General features: G+C 48.0%; 1 protein-coding gene across 6 annotated transcripts in view; it reads right to left on the bottom strand.

The window, feature by feature from the left end:
* Window positions 1–24173, bottom strand: part of LOC122922219 (SLAM family member 9-like) — a 60202-nt gene that overhangs the window by 15281 nt on the left and 20748 nt on the right. For 2 of the 6 annotated variants that reach the window (XM_044272749.1, XM_044272750.1), the window contains exon 6: window positions 5195–5416. In XM_044272749.1, the coding sequence (XP_044128684.1) occupies window positions 5233–5416 (184 nt within the window). In that variant the 3' untranslated portion in view covers window positions 5195–5232. Of the gene's footprint in view, window positions 1–4201; window positions 5174–5194; window positions 5417–22352; window positions 22721–24173 lie in introns of those variants that run through there. The other 4 variants (XM_044272754.1, XM_044272755.1, XM_044272752.1 and 1 more) reach the window with 3 other exon arrangements.

Raw genomic sequence — 24173 nt, 5'->3', positions numbered from 1 at the left:
AGAGTGTGACCATCTCTGTGGGTGGGAGCTGAAGTCCACTGTGATAGGCCGAAGGACATTATAGGCCATTACACCACTCTGGGACATGCGTTAGAACACCTTGGAAGGGCCCTTGGATAGTACCCTGCGCACGCTGCAATTGGCATCATGGCAAATACAGGATATATTATCCACCTGACCCAGCCACTGCACTAAAAGTGGCGTCAGCAAACCCGTTCCTGGTCACCGCAGTAAAGTGGACAAACAGGATCGAATTGTGTGCTGAACAGGATACGAATTGTGTGTCTAACACTACTACAAGACCTAAGAATTGTGTCAAAACCCTGAAAATTGACTTTATTGCTTTTATTGCAGTGCAAGGAAGCGCTAAACAGTGCGCGCCAGCACGCCAAGGGTTAATCCGCCATATTTATGTAGTGGCGCAGCTTCTTCATGATCCTCAGAAGCGGGGAAACACAGGAACTGCCCTCTCAGGAGCGCGAAAATGCTGACTATGCCCCTCTCAAAGCGGGAAACTTAAATCCTTGCCAACCAAGAACTTTGTAATGTGAGCCAAGGGAGTGAAGACTACTCACTACAGGCTCTACCTTCACTTCCTGCATGACTGAGTAGCAAAGGAAGATGGCGCTCCCCAAGCCAACGTGTGACCAGATGATCCTTGGAGACGACCCAGTGTACGAGACTTACCCACCGGAGATCAGGGTCTCCCAATTGGTGAAGAGAATCGGCCCTTCAGTACTTGCCAGGATTCCGGAGGCTGTGGATCTCTCATTGGACGGCGAGGCCGCAGCCACTCCTGAAGCCAAGATGCCCACCTGCACTCAAGCCCCGCGGAAGCAGCTGCCACCACTGACAAGGCCCCAGAGGAAATGACTACCTCTGCAACCTCATCGCCTCGACTCAGTGACCAGCGTCCAAGCTTCAGAGACAGCAGCGATCATGTCACCCATCATCGAGGTCCCCGTGCACCAGCAGGAGGCACTGGTACCGGCCACCCGTTCGCGACATCAGGTAGTAGCCTTCCCGCTCCCTGAGGCTCCTGGTCCAACTCATAGCTGCCCCTGCACCGCACCCGGTGGTACTCTATAACTCTGCTAGGCCCAAGGAGGCCTCGCTCCACACGCCAGCTGGCAGCGGCGGAGGCGGCTGGAGTTTCCACTCCGCCGCCCAGGAAAGACAACCCCAGGCCAAGTCACCTCACACTCACCTCAAAGTCACCTGAATCCCAAACTCAGCCCGGCGCACCGGGACTGTCCTGTGGTTTTCAGTGGAAAGAGGAGTAGGATTCCTTCAGGACAGCCACAGTGGGGAATAAATTATTTATGGGCCACCGCTCCGTTAAACGGGCTTATTTGCCCCAGGCTCGCCACAACCTTTATGTCGGGGATCAAGTGGAGTACACCCCGATGTGGTCTGTGCAAGGCTTATTTGCGGGTGGAGTGACCCTCCTGGCCAAACCTCTATCCCCTGCCATAACCCCCGAAGTCTGGCAGGGAGAACCAGGGTCTAATGGACGAGTCAGACGTCTCCAAGCATGTCCAGACGGCCGACTACGGTTTAGGGAACAAGCTCAGCCCGAACCAGAGCCCCTTATCCCTGACCTGGCTGAACGGTACGGGTGCGCCAGATCAACAGTTCTGTGTTGACTTTCAACCCTAGGTTTCAACCATACATACTACCCTGGAAGCTACCACAGGCACCCCCAGCTTGCACCGGCAAGGGATACTGGCTTGCAGCAGGTCACAGCAGCATTCACCGAACTGACTGCTCAGCCACTACCAAAAGTTATCACCAGAGGGCACTGGCGCACCACCACAGCCGCAAGGCTCAGTTACCAGAGGCAGGAGCGCCCTCTAATGAGTTTTAGTAGCTCAAGCAGTAAAAAAGAGGTGGAGGTCCTCATTTAAAGGGCCCCACACTTAATGTTTTATGCCTTAATAAAATAACTACCTGGGAACCACAGTGTCTTTAAAGATGCAGGACTGATGGCCAGTTTGCTTTATGTTTTGTTGCCAATTATTACAGCCTCAGATGGATGGTCACATTTGTAAGGAACTCCCCCCACTTCAGCAACTGTCTACATCCCCCACTTAAACAACTGTTTACACCCCAGTTTGTGCTAAAGTTAACGCATAGTTATATCCCTTTCCTCAGGTTATTTGAGAGCCTCATGGAACTATGGTTCTCACTTTTGCTGCTATTTTATGTGTTTTTATAACATTTTATATCGTTCCTTGGATTACAAATATAACTCCTATTGGATTACAAGTGACTTGTTTGTTTCCAGAGGATTCCAACTTTAAAGCACTTCAAGAAAAAGGACTCAAGTCACATTTGAGCGTATTATGATATTGATTGCACTGATATTTGCATAATGGTTTTTGAACTAATTTTGCTTCAATGTTTACAAGTTATGCAACGTTCAAGTATCATATGCCCATTGTGTGTATTCTTTTCCAGGTGCCGCAATGTGAATCTATGCACTTTTTGTGAAATTGCACTTACTTTTGCACTTAGCCAGATCTGTAGCACCTTTCTTTTGTGTCACTGTGCTTTACAGCTCTGTTCTCTTTATACGGACTGCCTCTGCGGATGCTTAATACTAATGGCCTACTCCTGCAAGCTCCACATTTAAAGCAGAAGTACTAATTCCTGCGAATGATTGCCAAAACCTGCTGGGATCAAGAGACCAAAGCCGTGTACCGCTTGGATGCAAGTTATTTCAAGTAAAGCAGCGTTTGAACTTCATCTAAAGGCCTGGACATCATTTGTTCTGCAAAGTTCCTCTATTACTCTTACTATCACTACACTCAAATTTATTGCAAATGAGCCAGGAGCCAGGCCGTACCCAGGTAGGAGACACCGTGACATAATTATCCCTATCCTACAGAGACATTATAGGCCATTATACCACTCTGGCATTCCTAGTCTGGGACGTGCATTAGAACACCTTGGGATAGTACCCTGCACACGCTGCAATTTGGGTCACGACAAATACAGGATATATTATCCACCTGACCCAGCCACTGCACTAAAAGTAAAGTCAGCAAACCCGTTCCTGGAACCTGCAAAATGACAGAGTGTGGATGTGGCAGCATCATGAGGAGACCACAGAGTGGCAGAAAGACAGAGTCTGGAGATGGTGGCAGCTTAAGTAGGCCGCAGAGCGGCACAATGAAAAATTGTGGATGTGGCAGCAGCATGAGGAGACCACAGAGCTGTACAATGACAGAGTCTGGAGGTAGCGGCAGCTTAAGTAGGCCACAGAGCGGCACAATGACAGAGTCTGGAGGTGGCAGCAGCATGAGACCACAGAGCAGAACAATGACAGTGTCACGAGAAGGGGATGGGGAAGGTGCAAACTGACTCCACCCACTCCTCTGTCCCTGCCTACTTGCACTTACCCGTCCTAGGCAACGGAGCGCAACTGGGCGGCGATCCCTAACCTGCGCAAGTGCGGAGGGACAAACAAACATACAAACAAAGCGAGGTCGAATAGCAAGGTCAAAACCAGGAGGTTAAGGTGGCAGAAGGGAAAAGGCAGAAGCAGCATCAATGAACAAACCAACAGTCAATACCAGGAGAAGCAAGTCAGACAAAAGGAGCAAGCAAGTAACTAGCCGAAGACAAATAGAAAGTCAAAATGCCAACAGAATATTCACTAGGTACAGGACCTTAATCACAGGCAACCTGTGGCCAACAGGCTGCCTGTTAAATAGGGGGGCGAAGAAGTCATGTGATGTGGCCAGCGTCACATGACTCACCCCCCTGCACACTGCTGAGCGCCGAGTGTTTATTTTGGCGCTCAGACTTTTTGTCGAACTTAAGGGAGCGGAGGACGCCAGCCACACTAAGGAGGAGTGCGTGGCCGGGTCCTCTCCAACAAGGGGTTGCCTTGGAGACGAGGACGCAGCGCACGTCCTCGCTCCGAAATTATTGCAGGGCACCAGCGGTCCCGAAGGGAAGGAGGGCGAAGCTGGCGCCCTGTGACAGTACCCGGACCCAAAGTAGCTGGAGAAGGTTTTTCTGGATGAGCAAGATGAAATTTTTTAATCAGCCTAGAAGCATGAATCTTATTCACTGGCACCCAGGACCATTCCTCAGGTCCATAACCCTTCCAATGAACAAGGTACTGAAATGAATTATGAACTTTCCTAACATCAATGATTTTAGAAATAATAAATTAATTTTGACCATTCACCATTATCAGCAGAGATTTATGAAATACGTTGTTGATACGAAAAGAGTCTGGCAGCTTCAACCTAAAAGATACAGCATTAATGAGGTCGAGAATTTCATACGGTCCAACAAATAGGTGGCGCAAATTTCCTAGAAGACACTTTTAAGGACACATTTTTTGTGGACAACCAGACTTTCTCCCCAACTTTTAAATATACCACTTTGGAATGCTTCCTATTGGCTTTAAATTTTTGAACTTCCTGAGCTCTTTCCAGGTTCGACTGAACCCGAGACCAAACTGTGCACAGTTCTGAAGTTACGCTATCAGCTTCAGGGTTAGGTGAGGAAATCGATGAGCAAGAATTAAATTGAGGATGGAAACCAAAATTACAGAAGAACGGCGAGACTCCAGTGGAAGAGTTCACACGGTTATTGATGGTGAACTCTGCCAAAGGAAGATATTTCATCCATAATTGCTGATTGTCAGAGATGTAAGATCTTAGAAATTGTTCCACAGCCTGATTTAATCGTTCAATCGTTCAGTCTGTCCATTAGTCTCAGGATGAAAAGGACAATGATATCTCACACCTCTGACAAAAGGCTCTCCAAAACTTGGAAACAAACTGAACACCCCTGTACAGATACAATTTTCTCCGGAATTCCATGTAATCGTACCACCTGCTCAACAAAAACAGAAGCCAGAGTCTTGGCATTTGGGAGCTTAGCCAGAGGAACAAAATGTACCATCTTACTAAACCTATCGACCACTACCCAAACCACAGATTTACCCTCAGAGGGTCGCAAGTCAGTAATGAAATCCATAGAATGGGTAATGGTCGTAATTCACCAGCAGGGCGTGTTCTAGGAGTCTTGGATTTGGCACATACCTCGCAAGCGAACCGACATCCCTAGACAAAAGAACCGACATCCCTAGATAAGTGGGCCACCAATAAGACCAGTTCTCTGTTGGCCTCAATACCAGGATGACCACATAAAACAGAATCATGGCACTCACCCAGCAGCCGGAGACGGAAATGACCAGGAACAAACAACTTATCTTTGGGTGTCTGCTCCTGGAGCTAGGTGTTGTGTTGCCTTAATATCAGAAGCCAGATTCGCGGATAAAGATGCCACAATGATGTTAGCCAGCAAGATAGGTTCAGGAGGAGTGTCAGGAGGTTGAAACACACAAAAGCTTCGAGACAAAGCATCAGCTTTCACATTCTTACTTCCTGGCCTGAAAGTAATAGAAAAGTTAAAACGAATAAAGAACAATGCCCATCTGGCCTGACGAGGATTCAGGCGTTTCGCGGATTCGAGAAATACATTTTTTTTATAATCAGTAAGAACAGTGATGCAATGTTTTTCCCCCTCCAAAAAATGTCTCCACTCCTCAAATGCCCATTTAATGGCTAATAACTCACGATTGCCAATATCGTAATTCCTCTCAGTAGGAGAGAATTTTCATGGAAAAAAAAAAAGCACAAGGTCTTAAATTAGTGAGGTTAGAGGGTCTCTGAGAAAGAATAGCCCCCAACCCATCCTCAGAAGCATCAACCTCTCTTGATCCGGTTGAATCAAGACTGGGGCGTTCCCAAAATATTTCTTAAGACTTTCGAAGGCTTCTATGGCCTCAACAGGCCAGTTAACAAGATCCGCCCCTTTCTTTGTTAAGTCGGTTAAGGGTCTAGCAATTACTGAAAAAATGTTGATACATTTACGATAATAATTAGAGAACCCAAGAAAGCGCTGTAATGCTTTAAGGGAAGATGGACTTACCCAGTCTTGAATAGCCTGTACCTTACCAGGATCCATCTTAAATGAGTGTGGAGTAAGGATATATCACTGACAATATAAAGATACTGATAGGGGATTGTCAAAAAACGAATCACTGGACCCAAAAATTCCCCTTAAAACATAGCATTTATTTATTCTTATCACTAAAATTCCACTATAACTTTGATATAATCAAATCAAGATATAGGTATATCACCACCATGTGGTTACTCACGGTACTGCTGACTAGAGATGAGCGAACTTCTGTTTTAAGTTCGGCGTCTAAAGTTCGGGGGCGGGTTAGCGGAGAATCCCGATATGGATCCGGATATGGATTCCGACTTCCGTTGTGGTCCGTGGTAGCGGAATCAATAATCGGCCATTATTGATTCTGCTACCACGGACCACAACGGAAGTCGGAATCCATATCCGGATCCATATCGGGATTCTCCGCTAACCCGCCCCCGAACTTTAGACGCTGAACTTAAAACAGAAGTTAGCTCATCTCTACTGCTGACAAAGTGAAAGTGTCTTCATCAATAGGAGTACAGGTCCCAGAGTATCTGATAGTCTCTTCTTGCAGGACAATGGATACAGAACATATGCTGTTGTGTCTGATTTGTTTATCACACTGGATCTCTGTGTAGCCAGGTCAGATCAGCTTGTCTTCATTTCCAGAATACAGGGCAAATTATATACAAGTCTGCTTCAGGCATTGTAGGAATAATCCCTACAGGTTATGCTCGCCCTGCCTACAAGCGGAGTAATCGCCTCGAAAGGGGCAGCCACACTTCTTGGTGGCTGTCCCTTATTGTGCTGTCCCTACCTGTCAGGTTCCCAAATAGTGGAAACTGCCAAGTATAAAATCTGTATTTCCAAAACTTGGTTCAACAAAACTATAACGGTCCAGGTGTGACCTACTAGTGATGGTGATGATCCTATGTAGAAGCTTAAAAGCTTATCATCCCGACGCGTTTCCCCTTCAAAATAGAGCGGTTCATCAGGGGACCATGTTAGCTGTGCTTGGTGGCGCTGGAGAGGATAATCCTGCCATTAGATAAGTGGCTTGCAGCGGCGTATAGCCGCCCAAGCTAGGGTTTAAATATCCCTCCCCTCTTCCATTTCGCCTATCAGGATGGCATTTAAGTAAAGCCAGTGCGCATGAGTCCGCCCAGCGCCGACGTCATGCAGCCTCAGAGGTATCAAGCGTACATCGTTAGCGCATATCATTAGGGGGGCGCAGGTGCACCTGTCATAATCCTGCGCATGCGCACAATGAACTGGGCAGACAGTGCTGATATTTTAGTAAAAGCACGCTGGTATGTAATTTGCATGCGTCCATAACAAACAAGTGAGTGCAAGACTGACGAAATCCTACGCCAGCGCAGAAGGACCAAATCAGAGAGATGAAACTGATCTATGACCTGCGCAGGCGCCAGGTTACATTGTAGTTAGCAACTTAAGCTAAGCAATTATTTTTAAGGCATTATGAGTACAAATCTATACCCCCAACTTTTTATAAATTGCCCCATTTTGTCTATAAGTAGATATCTGGATCACGGAGATAGGTATGGGTTAAGGTACTGATAATCAACCCAAAGTACCCCACTGGATTAGACAGGTTTTTAAATGTGGGTCTATACTGTTACAGGGGGTTAAAGGGGAGTCCTTATCAGCATGATTAAGGAATCTCTACCCCGATGTACCCCATTCTGATGATACCAATGTTGGGCCTTTCCGGCCAAATACAATAGCTTGGAGACAGGTAACCTAAGTAATCATTAATGACTCCTGTTTTGAAGCCCCCCAGGTGAGTATTTATAGAAAACTAGTAAAGTACAAGGTTTCATTTAGACCCAGCGGATTTATAGTTTTCAATCTATACATCCATTCTGTTTCTCTCTCGAGTATCTTTCTATCAATGTCACCCTCTCTATGGTATGGACGTATCAGTTCAATGACGCAAAACTTGAGGCAATTGGGGTTTCCTAGATGTTTTTCATGAACATGGCGTGCAATAGGAGTGTCCCGTTTGTATCTGACATCACCTAGGTGTTCTCCTATTCATCTCCGTATCTCTCTACCCAATTTGCCCACATATTGTAGTGAACAAGAGCACGTCCAATGCCTTTAGTAACTTACGAGGAACGAATTTGCGGAAGTCCAGGGTTTCATCTTCTTTCTTTTGATCATCAATATCCCCTACTGGAGTTTCAAAAGTAACCCTCAACAGACCATCGGCATTAGTGTTCTATGTAGCGGAACGGTAGCGAATTGAGAAGTCATACTTTGCAAGGCGAGCTGCCCAGCGTTGCTCTAGGGCTCCCAACTTGGCATTATCCAGATGAGCCAGGGGATTGTTATCGGTCCGTACGAAGTTCTTAACCCCTGCCAGATATCCCACAAATTTCTCCGTCATAGCCCACACCAGGGCAAGGAGTTCCAGCCGGAAGGAACTGTAGTTGTGGCGGTTTCTCTCTGTATCTTGCAAGGATCTACTGGCATAGGCGATCACTCTTTAATGTCCATCTTGTACCTGCGACAGGACTGCACCAAGTCTGTAGAGGCTGCCATTAGTAGATAAGAGGAATGGTTTATCGAAGTCGGCATAAGCCAAGATGGGGGCCGATGTCAGGGCTTCTTTCAGGGCCTGGAAGGCCTCCTCCTGCTTCTGTCCCCAGGGAATACTTTGGCCCTTGGGCTTCCCAGCCGTTCCTCTTAACAACTTATTCAGAGGGCCCGCTATCTTTGCATAGGCTTTAATGAACCGCCGGTAGTACCCGATCAGTCCAAGGAAGGCCTTCCACTCCCGCAGCGTTCAGGGCACTAGACATTGTCGTATTGAAGCCACTTTGTCTTGGGACGGCAGCACTCCGTCTTGGGACACCCTATGGCCCAAGTAATCGATCTCTCTCTTGAAGAGATGACACTTCTTTGGCTTTACCTTCAGGCCATGGGATTGCAGTCGCTCGAGTACCTGCCCTAGCCGATTCAGGGGTTCTTGAAAAGTAGCGGAGTATACGATGATATCGTCCAGGTATATCAGAGTGGCTTCAAAATTCAGGTCTCCCAGACATCTCTCCATCAGCCGCTGGAAGGTCCCCGGGGCATTAGTCAACCCGAATGGCATACTTTTGAATTCAAATAATCCCATGGGGATTATGAATGCTGTCTTTGCCTTGTCCTGCTCAGCCACTGGTACTTGCCAGTATCCGCTTGCTAGGTCCAGGGAGAAGTATTTGGCTCGCCCTAGAGCCGTCAGAGACTCTTCGATGCGTGGCAGAGGATATGAGTCACGCAAGGTACACGCATTTAACCGCCGGTAATCCACACAAAATCAAATAGTGCCATCCTTCTTCTTGACAAGCACCACTAGGGCTGCTCAAGGGCTCTGGTTGCCCCGCACCACTCCGGAATCTATCATCTGTTTTAACAGCGTTTTCACTTCCTGGTACAACTTGGGAGGAATCTGCCGATATATCTCCCGAATTCGTGGAGTGCCCCCGTCGGTATCTCATGTGTGATAGCATCCGTGCAGCCAAATCCTCTTCTACGCTGGCAGTAATTGCCAGGGTTCAAACAGCATCACCTATCGGAGCTAGAGTCACTTCTCTCTGACTCAGTACTTCTCCCCGATGTAGGTGCACACGAGCCAGTTCCGCTCCTGGCGTCAATGAAACTTCAAGATGTCCCATATTCACAGCTCTTATGGGTACTCGTCCATTCTGGAACACTCCCAGTGTCCGGGCCACCAGGACATCCTGACCCAACTCTCCTAGGCCCATCGGTTCGATGAGCACCTCCATACCTTCAAGATTGCGGAACGTTCCCACAGGTAACATCAACACAGTCTCCCGTCCAGGGGGGAGGGTGAGGGTAGCCTTTCCTGGCGCTCGGATCGTTTCCAGAGACTGGTGTGCTGGGACACTCTTCTGTGTCCCACAGAATCGGATCAGCCGTTGGAGCGCTTTCAGAGTAGGTTTGTGCGGATTGGCTTGCTTCCAATTACCCGGCCCCCGTTTGGTGAACATGATCTGATCCAATTCTCGCAGAATATTCATGCCAATTATCACCAGCACATTTTCTTTGAACATCTGGGATACCAACAGGATACCTTTCCGTCCTACTCCCTGCCCACATAGCCGTACATTAATCCACACGACTCCTGTGACAGGGAAGTAATGGTAGAAGAGTGACTCAGGCATAGTCATCTGTGAGCAGGTATCCACTAAACAGTCGACAGGAATACCTTCAAATTCAGCTCGTATGGTGGGACACCCTGCGACCAGGTGCTCGGAGCCATGCTGGGTATCTTGGCTCTCCACCTCCCCTGCAGTACGCCCCACTACTGAGGGAGCAGGAAGTTAAACGGCGGTTCTGGGTGTCCAGCCGACATGTCCGTAATGTCTGACAAAATGTATGTAATTTCCACACTGCCAATATTGTGCCCCTTGACGGCCTTCTCTTTGTGTGCATATGGGGGGTGCCCTTAGGACTCAAGTGACTTGCCTCAGTGGAGGATATTGAGAAGCTCGGTGAGAATGTTGTGATATAGGATCCCACGGGATCGCATGATAGGTTTGTTGTCGGGCCGGATAGGCAGCCTCATGGGTATAGCACGACTCAATCCGTTTTTCCAGGTGCGTCAACTTTTTGTGCATAGCACTCAGGGAGCTCTGTAAGTCTTGCACCACCCGGACTCGGACCTCTTCATTCTTTGTAACCCCGAGGGGTGTGACGGTCTGGGTCAGTATCACTCCGGAAGCATAACTTTCTTCTTTGCTCCGTGCCACAACCTTTGCTAATATTTGTCGAAAGGTTAGGGTAGGTTCCACCTTGACTCGTTCCTGCAGGGTCTGTTTCAGGGGAATGAATTGTTCCCGCAGTATCCGGTCTACAGTTCCCATGGCAGTTACTCCGTCTGCCTCTTTTTTCTGTACCTCGGGCAATACTTCTTGTAGCTCTCAAGCAAGGGAGCATGCATCGTGCCATTTGTGCAAGTGACTCGGAGGGACTGCCTGCCTCCATCTCCACTGCATACTGCCACAGTGTGTCTAGGTCCTCTGTCTCATCTTTCTCATCACCCTTAGCTCCTCTAGCTGCTCCTGCTCCTCCTCTCCTGTCAGCTGAGTAGAAAAAACACCCATTTCGCTACACATTGCCTGTGCTCCAATGTCCTCCTCCCCCTCCTCTTCCAGTTCAGGCCCCACAGGGTTCATGTGGCCATGAGATCTAGGCGCCATGTCTCCAGTCCACTGGCAGCCATTGTTACCACCATCTGTTCTAGGACATGAAGCAGTGGAATGATGTTCATCCCGTACTCCTGGCAACTGATAAATACTGTGGTATCCTCAAAGGGCCTGAGCAAACGGCAGGTGTCACGCATGAGCGGCCACTTGCTGACATCTACGTTATACAGAGGAGTACTCCTGTCTGCTTGGATCATCAAGAAATCGTTGATGGCCTTTCTCTGCTCGTATGGTCGGTCCAACATATGGAGGGTGGAATTCCAATTGGTGGAAATGTCGCATATCAGCCTATGCTGAGGGATGCCGTTCTGCCGCTGCAGCTCAAGGAGGGTGTGCTTTGCGGTGTACAAGTGGCTGAAGTGCATGCAAAGTTTCCTGGCCATTTTTAGGATGTCTTGCAGATGGGTGGAAAACTTTAGGAACCGCTTGACAACCATATTGAACACGTGTGCCATGCAGGGCACATGGCTCAGCCTTCCTTGATGGAGCGCCGACACCATGTTCTTTCTGTTGTCGGTCATCATGGTTCGGATTTTCAGTTGTTGCAGAGAAAGCCATGATTCGATTTCTTTATGAATCACACTGAGCAGTTCCGTCCCTGTTTGTCTCCGTTCGCCCAAGCAAACCAGGTGCAGAACAGCATGACACCGCCGTGTCCTGCACATGTGGTATGATGGAGGGGCACTGTGACTTGTACCTGCAGTGGAGGCTGAGGACATGGTGGAGGATGAGGCAGAGGCATACATTGTCGCAGGACCAACAGCGTGACAGCGTGGACGCGGAAGCGGCGTGACCTGGCCAGTTGCTGGTGTGGCTGTGCAGGAACCACATTCACCCAGTGGGCCGTTACAGTTACAGCTCCACACATCGGCGTTGCGGTGCACTTTGGCAGACACCGACAGGCTAAAGGACTGGGGCTGGTACTGCCTTTTTCGCAAAGAAATGACAGCTTGGGACTCTCCACCTCAGCTCGGCACAAGCCATCAGTTCTCTGAAAGGTGCAGAGTCCACAACTTGAAAAGGGAGGGACTGCAGCACCAGCAACTTGGACAGGAGCACATTCAGCTTCTGCGCCGTCGGATGAGTGCACGCATACTGCTGTCTCTTGGCAATCGCTTTGGTGATCAAGTGCTGCCGGAATGACTGACGAGAAGTAGGAGGAGGAGCAGGAGCATCTGGACCAACAAAAGATGGGAATGACAGAAAGCTCCCTTCGGCTGAGGTGGTGGAGCCTTGACTGCCTGAAACCAGGTGCGTGACCCTGGGTGATGCAGCGGTTCCTGCGGCAGGCTGGACCACCACATTGAAGCCACGCTTCTCCCAGGCCACTTTATGGTGACGCTGCATATGCTGACGCAGGGGCGTGGCTCTTCACCTTCTGCCCACATATTCTACATATGGCCATGTTAGCTTTCTCCGGCGGCTTGACAAAAAACTGCCACACCGCCAAGTAGGTGATTTTTTCCCCCAATAGTCCGCACTAACTGAATGCTACTGCCTCCGTGAACCCCTGCTCCACTACCTCCCGGACAGGTAGGCTGCTGCGAAGCAGGTGGTCTACCCCGGGCACGTTTGGATCCAGACTTCCTACTGCTGCCACCCTACTGACTCCCAGTCATGCTACCACCTTGCTGGCTCAGCTGCTGGCTCACAGGCAAGCTGCCACCCTCTTCTCCTGATGATGATGAAGGCCCTTCTGCACCCGGCTCCCAAGTGCGATCGGCTTCATCATCATCGAGTAGTGTCTGCGCGTCACTGATGTCATACTCAATGGTGTCTGTGTCAGGAGACTGACCGCTCGCAACACCGCCTACCATGCCACTCTCCTCATCACTACTTTCCCGCCTAGCGGGGAAGGCGGCAGATGTCTACTCCAGATCTTGGCTGGGCAGTAGCTGCTGACTGTCCTCTAGTTGCTCGTCCTCGCTGTATAGTGGAGCTGAGCCCACAGCATAAAATACTTCTCCGGGTAAGGGAACAGCAAAAGGACAAAGGCAGGTTGAGGGCAGGTGAGGGCACAGGGCTTGCTCCTGGGCCATGCCAACTAAGGGTTGTGTCTGACGAACACACCGACTGTTGGCTGGGGGTGTCTCATGTCACTTGGGATGAAGTGGATGACCGAGTTAACCAATCAATAACCACTGGGTTGCTGGTCAAGACACGACCACTAGATGACACCGGGAGCTCTGGCCTCCCGCTGCGACTCCTGCTGCTACGCCCCTTTACTCTGCTCCGGCCTCTGCCTGCGCCAGATAAATTTAGGCCTCTGCCACTCCCCTGTGCAGGGCCTGGCACTTCTCTGTCTGACATACTTTTAGATGAACTAAATAAATTAAAAGCAAATTAAAACACCCCTAAAAGCGGAAAATATATATTTCCCTTTGTACTAAAAATGGACACTTTACGCTTTCAGCGCAAATAACTGTAAAAGTGAACTGCGTATATATTTCACTTTTTGCTCAGAAATAGGTCAGTCAACGCTTTTAGTGCAAATAACTGGAAAAGTGAACTGCATATATTTTTATCTTTTTGCACTGAAATAGGCCAGTCAAAGATTTTAGCGCAAATAAAACCAAATGTGAACTGCGTCTATTTTTCTCGTATTGTAGTGAAATATGGCAATAAACGCTTTTAGAGCAAATAACAGTAAATATGAACTTTGTCTATTTTTCCTCTATAAATATGGCAACAAAACGCTTTTAGCGCAAATAACAGCAAATGTGAACTACATCTATTTTTCTTTGATTGTAGTGAAATATGACAAAAAAATGTTTTTAGCGCAAATAACACCAAATGTGAACCGCATCTATTTTTCTTGTAGTGAAGTATGACAAAAATGTTTTTAGCGCAAATAACAGCAAATATGAACTTTGTCTATTTTTCTCTAGAAATATGGCAACAAATGCTTTTAGCACAAATAACAGCAAATGCGAACTGAGTCTATTTTTCTAGTATTGTAGTGAAATATGGCACTAAACGCTTTCACCATATATAGCTGCAGTAGTGAACAGAGAATCAGAGTATATATTTCTCTTTTTCTACAGATAAAAGCCACTAAAGGCTTTTCAACATAACACTTGCACCCCAATAACTAATGGCTGGAATGACATAGCTGTATAATGGCTATTTGGATCCCCAAATAATGTTTCCCTGCACTTGTAAATCGCTTTGTTTCACAATGAGGTTTTTCCTATGACTCTCCCTAGCATCTGCACACGACTCTCCCTGCCTGTGAAAGGATTTTTCACTATTCTTTCCCTTCATTAATAAATAGCTTTTTCCCGTTTGTTTTTTATTTTCTTCACAATTAGGTTTTCTATCACTCTCCCTAGCGGCAGCATAAACGTCTGTCCCTGAACAAAGTACGATTGTGAATGGCAGAATCTAAGATGGCCGCCGTATTTATAGGGCTGTGACATCACCGGGCTGGCTGGCTGCCGATTGGCTGCATGCATGGCATTATGAGTCATCCCACCTTCCCAGAGTTCCTTGCCCCATGTCATCACACGTGTAGCCGCCATTTTAGCCGCCATTGTAGCAGGAAAAATTGCGATTCGTTACCACGAAGCGCAAGGAAATTCGCATTCGTTCAGAATAAAAATTTTCATGAAATTCAGAACAAATTCAACTTCGTCAGCTTCGATTCCCTCATCTCTAGCGGGGATCCCACACACGGGACCCCCATTCACTTGATTGGGACTGAGCTGCACCTAGGCCATGTGACCTATAAATGACACGTCACTGGCCTAGGGTAAGCTGCGGAAAGGAAGAGGAGCTCACAGGAGTACTGGGGCCTTATCAAACAGCTAATTGGTGGGATACCCAAGTGTCGGACCCCAAATGATCAATTCTGATGGCCTGTCCAGAAGATAGGTTATCAGAATAAAAAGTAGAAAAACCCCTATAAATACAATACCAGAAAGTTATAAAAGAATACCTAGAAAATGTATTGCGTTTGAGCGGAGATTGACAAAGTATAAACTACTAGTGATGCTTGATTAGTGATCTCACAACCAAGGTGGTGACCCCTTTATTTTGGGTCCTGCGGCCATACGGGTGGCCAGTCTGGCATCTCGTAGCTAATATACAGATGCTGGATATCCTCCTGTGGTATGTCATCCCAAGCTCTATCATCTTGCACCCATAGTTCAGCCAAGGTGGCTGTTGGCTACTGTGCATGGGAGATCCGTCTCCCCATCCAGTTCCAGACATTCTTGATGGGGGAGACATCTGATGATGGAGCTGGCCAGGCCATCTGCTGGATTTGCTGAAGAGCACGTTGTGTAGTACACGCAGTGTGTCGGTGGGCATTATCTCCTGAATCAAAAAAGGCAGTAGGATTGCTTCCACAATGTCATGGACATACAAACCGGATTCCCAAAAAGTTGGGACACTATCCAAATCGTGAATAAATACTGAATGCAATGATGTGGAGGTGCCAACTTCTAATATTTTATTCAGAATAGAACATAAATCACGGAGCAAAAGTTTAAACTGAGAAAATGTACCATTTTAAGGGAAAAATATGTTGAATCAGAATTTCATGGTGTTAACAAATCCCCAAAAAGTTGGGACAAGGCCATTTTCACCACTGTGTGGCATCTCCCCTTCTTCTTACAACACTCAACAGACGTCTGGGGACCGAGGAGACCAGTTTCTCAAGTTTAGAAATAGGAATGCTCTCCCATTCTTGTCTAATACAGGCCTCTAACTGTTCAATCGTCTTGGGCCTTCTTTGCTGCACCTTCCTCTTTATGATGCGCCAAATGTTCTCTATAGGTGAAAGATCTGGACTGCAGACTGGCCATTTCAGTACCCGGATCCTTCTCTTACGCAGCCATGATGTTGTGATTGATGCAGAATGTGGTCTGGCATTATCTTGTTGAAAAATGCAGGGTCTTCCCTGAAAGAGATGACGTCTGGATGGGAGCAGATGTTGTTCTAGAACCTGAATATATTTTTTCTGCATTGATGGTGCCTTTCCAGACATGCAAGCTGCCCATGCCACACGCACTCATGCAACCCCATACCATCAGAGATGCAGGCTTCTGAACTGAGCGTTGATAACAACTTGGGTTGTCCTTGTCCTCTTTGGTCCGGATGACATGGCGTCCCAGATTTCCAAAAAGAACTTCGAATCGTGACTCGTCTGACCACAGAACAGTCTTCCATTTTGCCACACTCCATTTTAAATGATCCCTGGCCCAGTGAAAACGCCTGAGCTTGTGGATCTTGCTTAGAAATGGCTTCTTCTTTGCACTGTAGAGTTTCAGCTGGCAACGGCGGATGGCACGGTGGATTGTGTTCACTGACAATGGTTTCTGGAAGTATTCCTGAGCCCATTCTGTGATTTCCTTTACAGTAGCATTCCTGTTTGTGGTGCAGTGTCGTTTAAGGGCCCGGAGATCACGGGCATCCAATATGGTTTTACGGCCTTGACCCTTACGCACAGAGATTGTTCCAGATTCTCTGAATCTTCGGATGATGTTATGCACAGTTGATGATGATAGATGCAAAGTCTTTGCAATGTTTCGCTGGGTAACACCTTTCTGATATTGCTCCACTATCATTCTGCGCAACATTGTGGGAATTGGTGATCCTCTACCCATCTTGGCTTCTGAGAGACACGGCCGCTCTGAGAAGCTCTTTTTATACCCAATCATGTTGCCAATTGACCGAATTAGTGTTAATTGGTCTTCCAGCTCTTCGTTATGCTCAAATTTACTTTTTCCAGCCTCTTATTGCTACTTGTCCCAACTTTTTTGGGATTTGTTGACACCGTGAAAATTTTAATCAACGTATTTTTCCTTTAAAATGATACATTTACTCAGGATTAAACGTTTCATCTGTCATCTACGTTCTATCACAAATAACATATTGACATTTGCCATCTCCACATCATTGCATTCAGTTTTTATTCACGATTTGTATAGTGTCCCAACTTTTTTGGAATCCGGTTTGTACGAAAGGCAAGTTAACATTCCCTTGATACCAGACGGAAACAACTATGGTAGCTAATGTCCTGTATAAAAGGAAGTAGAGATGCCACAAAGTATTAATATGACCATACCTCAACATACACCCTGCTGCAAAATCCAAAATGAAAGGAGCACCTTGATTGTGGGATCATTTACCAAACACTACAAGCAGTTTCTAATTTGCTAATCTAAGCTCAATACGTTTTCCATGTGTTCTTCTTTTATTTTCCAGCAGTGTACTATACAGTCAAGTGAGGTATACCAGTGTTTGGCTTCAGTGTCGGACTGGGGTGCCTAGGGCCCACCAGTAAAATGTATTTGGGGTGCCCACTATACGTACCTGCTCACACAGCAGCAAAATAATACCAGAAGATTGAATATGGGGGTCCCTGCAGCAACTTTGAGAAGGTAGATCCTGGGGAGAAGAGGACACTGGTAGCTTTCCTTCCTCTATACCTCTCAGTTATCTGATTATGTCTATAATAATAAACTGTGCAGGTGGTGGAAAACCATACGCCCACCGGGGAATTCACCTGTACCCCTGTGGGCCAGTCCGAGCCTACTTGGCTTCATCTCTATACTGCGCATATGATTGACCCTGGATGATGTACCAGGTGAACCTGTCACTGTCCTAGTTAACAGTACTTTGTGCTTTGCAAAATGTAATCGTCAGTCACTAAATATCACATCTCTAATTCTCTGCAAAGACTGTAAACAAAGATTGTAACTCACATTTGAGGTGGACTGACCACATCCTTTCAAAGAAATAGATAATGATAAACGATTGACCCTCTTGCAGAATACAACCATGTAGTACATGTTAACTCTTTCTTGAGACAAAGTTGCAACATACATCCATCGTTTATGGTGGCCAAACTAAATCAAGTACACTGATTCCTCTGATTTTGGTGGATTATTTAAGTTTTCTGTGATTATCTCCTCCATGTTATTTCTGGTCGTCTTCTTTCTCTTTTCTCTTCATCTCTTCCAAATAAAATTGTTCTTTTCACAACATGCTTAAACTTAAATGAAGCTCCGGTTTGTTCAATGGTGCTTCAGATGCGAAAGGTTTGGCTCGATTTGGTCAAGGAGCCTAAGCAGGTCTCCTGTATGACTTGCTGCACATGCTTGGTGTGGCCTTCCACTTGGTCTCATATCCACAAGAAATTAAAAGTTCAAGGCACCAGGATATCAATAAAAATGAGCTTTTATTAATAGCATCTTTAAAAATTGGCTAATGCCATCAGCTGCACTCCCCCAGTGCCATCAGCTCTCCCCCACCTCAGTGCCATCAACTCCGCTCCCCCAGTGCCCTCAGCTCTCCCCCACCCCAGAGCCTTCAGCTCTCCCTCTTGTGCCATCAGCTCTCCCCCCCCAGAGCCTTCAGCTCTCCTCCTTGTGCCATCAGCTCTCCCCCCCGCAGAGCCTTCATCTCTCCCCCTTGTGCCATCAGCTCTCCCCCCCAGAGCCTTCATCTCTCCCCCTTGTGCCATCAGCTCTCCCCCATTGTGCCAGCAGCTCCCCCACTTGTGCCTTCAGCTCTCCCCCTTGTGCCAGCAGCTCTCTCCCCTCTTGTGCCAGCAGCTCTCTCCCCTCTTGTGCCAGCAGCTCTCTCCCCTCTTGTGCCAGCAGCTCTCTCCCCTCTTGTGCCAGCAGCTCTCTCCCCTCTTGTGCCAGCAGCTCTCTCCCCTCTTGTGCCAGCAGCTCTCTCCCCTCTTGTGCCAGCAGCTCTCTCCCCTCTTGTGCCAGCAGCTCTCTCCCCTCTTGTGCCAGCAGCTCTCTCCCCTCATGTGCCAGCAGCTCTCTCCCCTCTTGTGCCAGCAGCTCTCTCCCCTCTTGTGCCAGCAGCTCTCTCCCCTCTTGTGCCAGCAGCTCTCCACCCTTGTGCCAGCAGCTCTCTCCCCTCTTGTGCCAGCAGCTCTCTCCCCCTCTTGTGCCAGCAGCTCTTCCTCCCCCTTGTGCCAGCAGCTCTCCCTCCCCCTTGTGCCAGCAGCTCTCCCTCCCCCTTGTGCCAGCAGCTCTCTCCCCTCATGTGCCAGCAGCTCTCTCCCCTCTTGTGCCAGCAGCTCTCTCCCCTCTTGTGCCAGCAGCTCTCTCCCCTCTTGTGCCAGCAGCTCTCCACCCTTGTGCCAGCAGCTCTCTCCCCTCTTGTGCCAGCAGCTCTCTCCCCCTCTTGTGCCAGCAGCTCTTCCTCCCCCTTGTGCCAGCAGCTCTCCCTCCCCCTTGTGCCAGCAGCTCTCCCTCCCCCTTGTGCCAGCAGCTCTCCCTCCCCCTTGTGCCAGCAGCTCTCCCCCCTGCTCCTCCTGACATCCGGAGTGCACAGCGTCATTGGTTGCTATGACGCTGTGCACTTGGGGCGCCTGGCCTTAGTCCCACCAACTTACCTTTCCAGCAGGGGCTCCGCCGACACTCCATCGTTCCTCGCTGCTCTGTGCCTGACGTTACACAGTGCGTCACGGCGTGAGTACGTCAGGAGGTCTGTGCAGCACGGGACTATGGATGTGCTGTGGAGTGTCCGGAGGCACCCTGCTGGAAAGGTGAGTGCGGGTCAGCGGGAGACCACGGAGCAAGTTCTTCACTCCCGCTCTGTGGTCACGTGACATAAACGAATCCTCGATGCAAAAAATTTGCATTGAGGAATTTTTTGTGTCGAACTACTCGATTTAGTTGAGTACTCGTTGCAGCCCTAATTGGAAAACAAAGACAGCATTATGTGCTAATCCGCGCCAGAAATACACCCAATAAAGACATATTTCTGATCGCAAAAGACCCCCTAATTGCACAAGTAAGTTATCCCTTAAACGCTTTTTCCACTGTCTACTACATCTGCTAAATTCCAGACCAAATACAGCCTGTAATACTATATTTTTTTACTTCCCTATGTGGAACGTACTCCTAAACCACCTCCTTGAGAGGGCTAAACTTCTGATCCCCTTTATGGTGGACAAATTGTCCATGAATTTCACAATGGCTATCTGTGGCAGACCAGTAATATCACAGAAAAGAGCTAGAAGCAACCTCACCATATTTACATCCGAACTTCCCAAAAATGTGCCTTCTTACACTGACCTCAAGCAGATGCCTGAAGACCAGTAGACACCCCGTCCTTATCTCCCCTCACTCCACTTGTTGTTACTCTTAGGCTACTTTCACACTAGCGTTCGTCGGTCCGCTCGTGAGCTCCGTTTGAAGGAGCTCACGAGCGGACCCGAACGCCTCCGTCCAGCCCTGATGCAGTCTGAATGGAGCGGATCCGCTCAGACTGCATCAGTCTGGCGGCGTTCAGCCTCTGCTCCGCTCGCCTCCGCACGGACAGGCGGACAGCTGAACGCTGCTTGCAGCGTTCGGGTGTCCGCCTGGCCGTGCGGAGGCGAGCGGATCCGTTCAGACTTATAATGTAAGTCAATGGGGACGGATCCGCTTGAAGATGACACCATATGGCTCAATCTTCAAGCGGATCCGTCCCCCATTGACTTTACATTGAAAGTCTGAACGGATCCGCTCAGGCTACTTTCACACTTAGAAATTTTTCTAAGTTATTAATGCAGACGGATCCGTACTGAACGGAGCCTCCGTCTGCATTAATATGATCGGATCCGTTCAGAACGGATCCGATCAAGCGCAAGTGTGAAAGTAGCCTTAATTAGCACCTTTAGGCACACAGTAACTGCCTGCCACTCATGATGTTGTCATTGGTCCCTGAAGACAATAAAATTGGCAATGCTCATTCTAGTGTTACCCAGAAGAGTGCCCACATCCTTTTCACACTCATAAGAGTAACGTACAAATGTGTTATATGGTAGGAGGTCTACGGAACATAACACATTATTTTCAAATTTTCCTTCCTCAATGGTTCCTCTGGTGCCTACAGTATTCTCCTCCCCCGACATGTGTACAGTCAACAGCTATCTCTTGTCTATGACAAGATGTAGGTGTAAAAGTTAGACAAGATGGCCACAAAAAGATGTCCAAAAAACGTTGTTTTCAACCCAAAGATTTTTTCCGCTGGGTGAAATTTACCAACAAATGATCGTTGTAGAGACCGATGCTTGAGTGTTTTTGTCTGAGAAGTCGGCCATGTTTAACGTTTTCATCCAGTAGTTGTTAGTCCACTAATGACCTTTCCGTGACAGACCATACCAGAAACGTTCCCAAAAAAAGTGTTCATCCTTCTACCAGTGACAGTGAACGTGTACGACCAGTTTGAACAACTGTAGCGTCCTATGAAATGAGTGGCTTCCTCTGTGAAATGACTGTTCGCCAAACTATTGCTTAGTTCCGTGGTTGTTAGATTATCAATCTACATACTTCTATCTGATATGTATGGTCAGATAAGCTCACCACAAGGACCTGAGCCTTACAGCTGTGTAAGGGCTCTTTCACACCTGCGTTCTTTTCTTCCGGCATAGAGTTCCGTCGTCGGGGCTCTATGCCGGAAGAATCCTGATCAGTTTTATCCTAATGCATTCCGAATGGAGTGAAATCCGTTCAGGATGCATCAGGATGTCTTCAGTTCCGGACCGGAACGTTTTTTGGCCGGAGAAAATACCGCAGCATGCTGCGCTTTTAGCTCCGGTCAAAAATCCTGAAGACTTGCCGCAAGGCCGGATCCGGAATTAATGCATTGATTCGGATCCGGCCTTAAGCTAAACGTTGTTTCGGCGCATTGCCGGATCCGACGTTTAGCTTTTTCTGAATGGTTACCATGGCTGCCGGGACGCTAAAGTCCTAAAGTCCTGGCAGCCATGGTAAAGTGTAGCGGGGAGCAGCATACTTACCGTCCGTGTGGCTCCCGGGGCGCTCCAGAGTGACGTCAGGGCGCCCCAGGCGCATGGATGACGTGATCACATGGTACGTCATCCATGCGCATGGGGCGCTCTGACGTCATTCTGGAGCGCCCCGGGAGCCGCGCGGACTGTAAGTATACCGCTCCCCCGCACTACTAGGGCAACCAGGACTTTAATAGCGTCCTGGCTGCCATAGTAACACTGAAAGCATTTTGAAGATGGATCCGTCTTCAAATGCTTTCAGTACACTTGCGTTTTTCCGGATCCGGCGTGTAATTCCGGCAAGTGGAGTACACGCCGGATCCGGACAACGCAAGTGTGAAAGAGGCCTAACTGAGGATTTGGTGTGACAATATGTGCAGGATAAGATAGGAAGGCAGTAATAAAGTACAAAAACACACACTTTATATAGATATAAAAACCTGTATACAAATATATATATATTACAGTAATGCAATATATCACTCAGCACCTATCTGCCATAATCACAACTACAAAAAAACTTGCCCTGGTAGAGCATATTGATGTCAGAGATATGGGGTCCTCTGCTCAGGGACAACCTTTAAGTGGTAGAATGGAAAGCCATATATATGATAAAGAGCACGCCCTGCTCTGGTGAAGAATGGCCATCCACATTTATCATGGGGTTCCTAAATATAGTCGAAGTTCATGTCATTATGTGTCATGTATGAGGATGAGAGTCGCCTTATGTCCAACAGGAATTCTTTACTGGACGGATGAATCTTCAATTCTGTATACAGGAAATGGGGGATAGGGCATTACTACTAATAATCCAGCTGTACCCCAAGTGTCATTATCCTGTACCCCAAGTGTCAGTGTCCTGTACCCCAAGTGTCAGTGTCATTATCCTGTACCCCAAGTGTCAGCGTCATTATCCTGTACCCCAAGTGTCAGCGTCATTATCCTGTACCCCAAGTGTCAGCGTCATTATCCTGTACCCCGAGTGTCATCATCCTGTACCCCAAGTGTCATTGTCATTAACCTGTACCCCAAGTGTCAGTGTCATTATCCTGTACCCCAAGTGTCAGTGTCATTATCCTGTACCCCAAGTGTCAGCGTCATTATCCTGTACCCCGAGTGTCAGCGTCATTATCCTGTACCCCGAGTGTCAGCGTCATTATCCTGTACCCCGAGTGTCAGTGTCATTATCCTGTACCCCGAGTGTCAGTGTCATTATCCTGTACCCCGAGTGTCAGTGTCATTATCCTGTACACCCAGTGTCAGTGTCATTATCCTGTACCCCGAGTGTCAGTGTCATTATCCTGTACCCCGAGTGTCATTATCCTGTACCCCGAGTGTCAGTGTTATTATCCTGTACCCCCAGTGTCAGTGTCATTATCCTGTACCCCAAGTGTCAGCGTCATTATCCTGTACCCCGAGTGTCAGCGTCATTATCCTGTACCCCCAGTGTCAGCGTCATTATCCTGCACCCCCAGTGTCAGTGTCATTATCCTGTACCCCAAGTGTCAGCGTCATTATCCTGTACCCCCAGTGTCAGTGTCATTATCCTGTACCCCGAGTGTCAGTGTCATTATCCTGTACCCCCAGTGTCAGTGTCATTATCCTGTACCCCAAGTGTCAGTGTCATTATCCTGCACCCCAAGTGTCAGTGTCATTATCCTGCACCCCAAGTGTCAGTGTCATTATCCTGTAGCCCAAGTGTCAGTGTCATTATCCTGTACCCCAAGTGTCAGCGTCATTATCCTGTACCCCGAGTGTCAGTGTCATTATCCTGTACCCCGAGTGTCAGTGTCATTATCCTGTACCCCGAGTGTCAGTGTCATTATCCTGTACCCCGAGTGTCAGTGTCATTATCCTGTACACCCAGTGTCAGTGTCATTATCCTGCACCCCCAGTGTCAGTGTCATTATCCTGCACCCCCAGTGTCAGTGTCATTATCCTGCACCCCCAGTGTCAGTGTCATTATCCTGTAACCCGAGTGTCAGTGTCATTATCCTGTACCCCGAGTGTCAGTGTCATTATCCTGTACCCCGAGTGTCAGTGTCATTATCCTGTACCCCGAGTGTCATTATCCTGTACCCCGAGTGTCAGTGTTATTATCCTGTACCCCCAGTGTCAGTGTCATTATCCTGCACCCCCAGTGTCAGTGTCATTATCCTGTACACCCAGTGTCAGTGTCATTATCCTGCACCCCCAGTGTCAGTGTCATTATCCTGTAACCC

This window comes from Bufo gargarizans, chromosome 11 (assembly GCF_014858855.1).
Source record: "Bufo gargarizans isolate SCDJY-AF-19 chromosome 11, ASM1485885v1, whole genome shotgun sequence".
Taxonomy (NCBI): Eukaryota; Metazoa; Chordata; class Amphibia; order Anura; family Bufonidae; genus Bufo; species Bufo gargarizans.
This window is presented reverse-complemented; position numbering and strand designations above follow the sequence as displayed.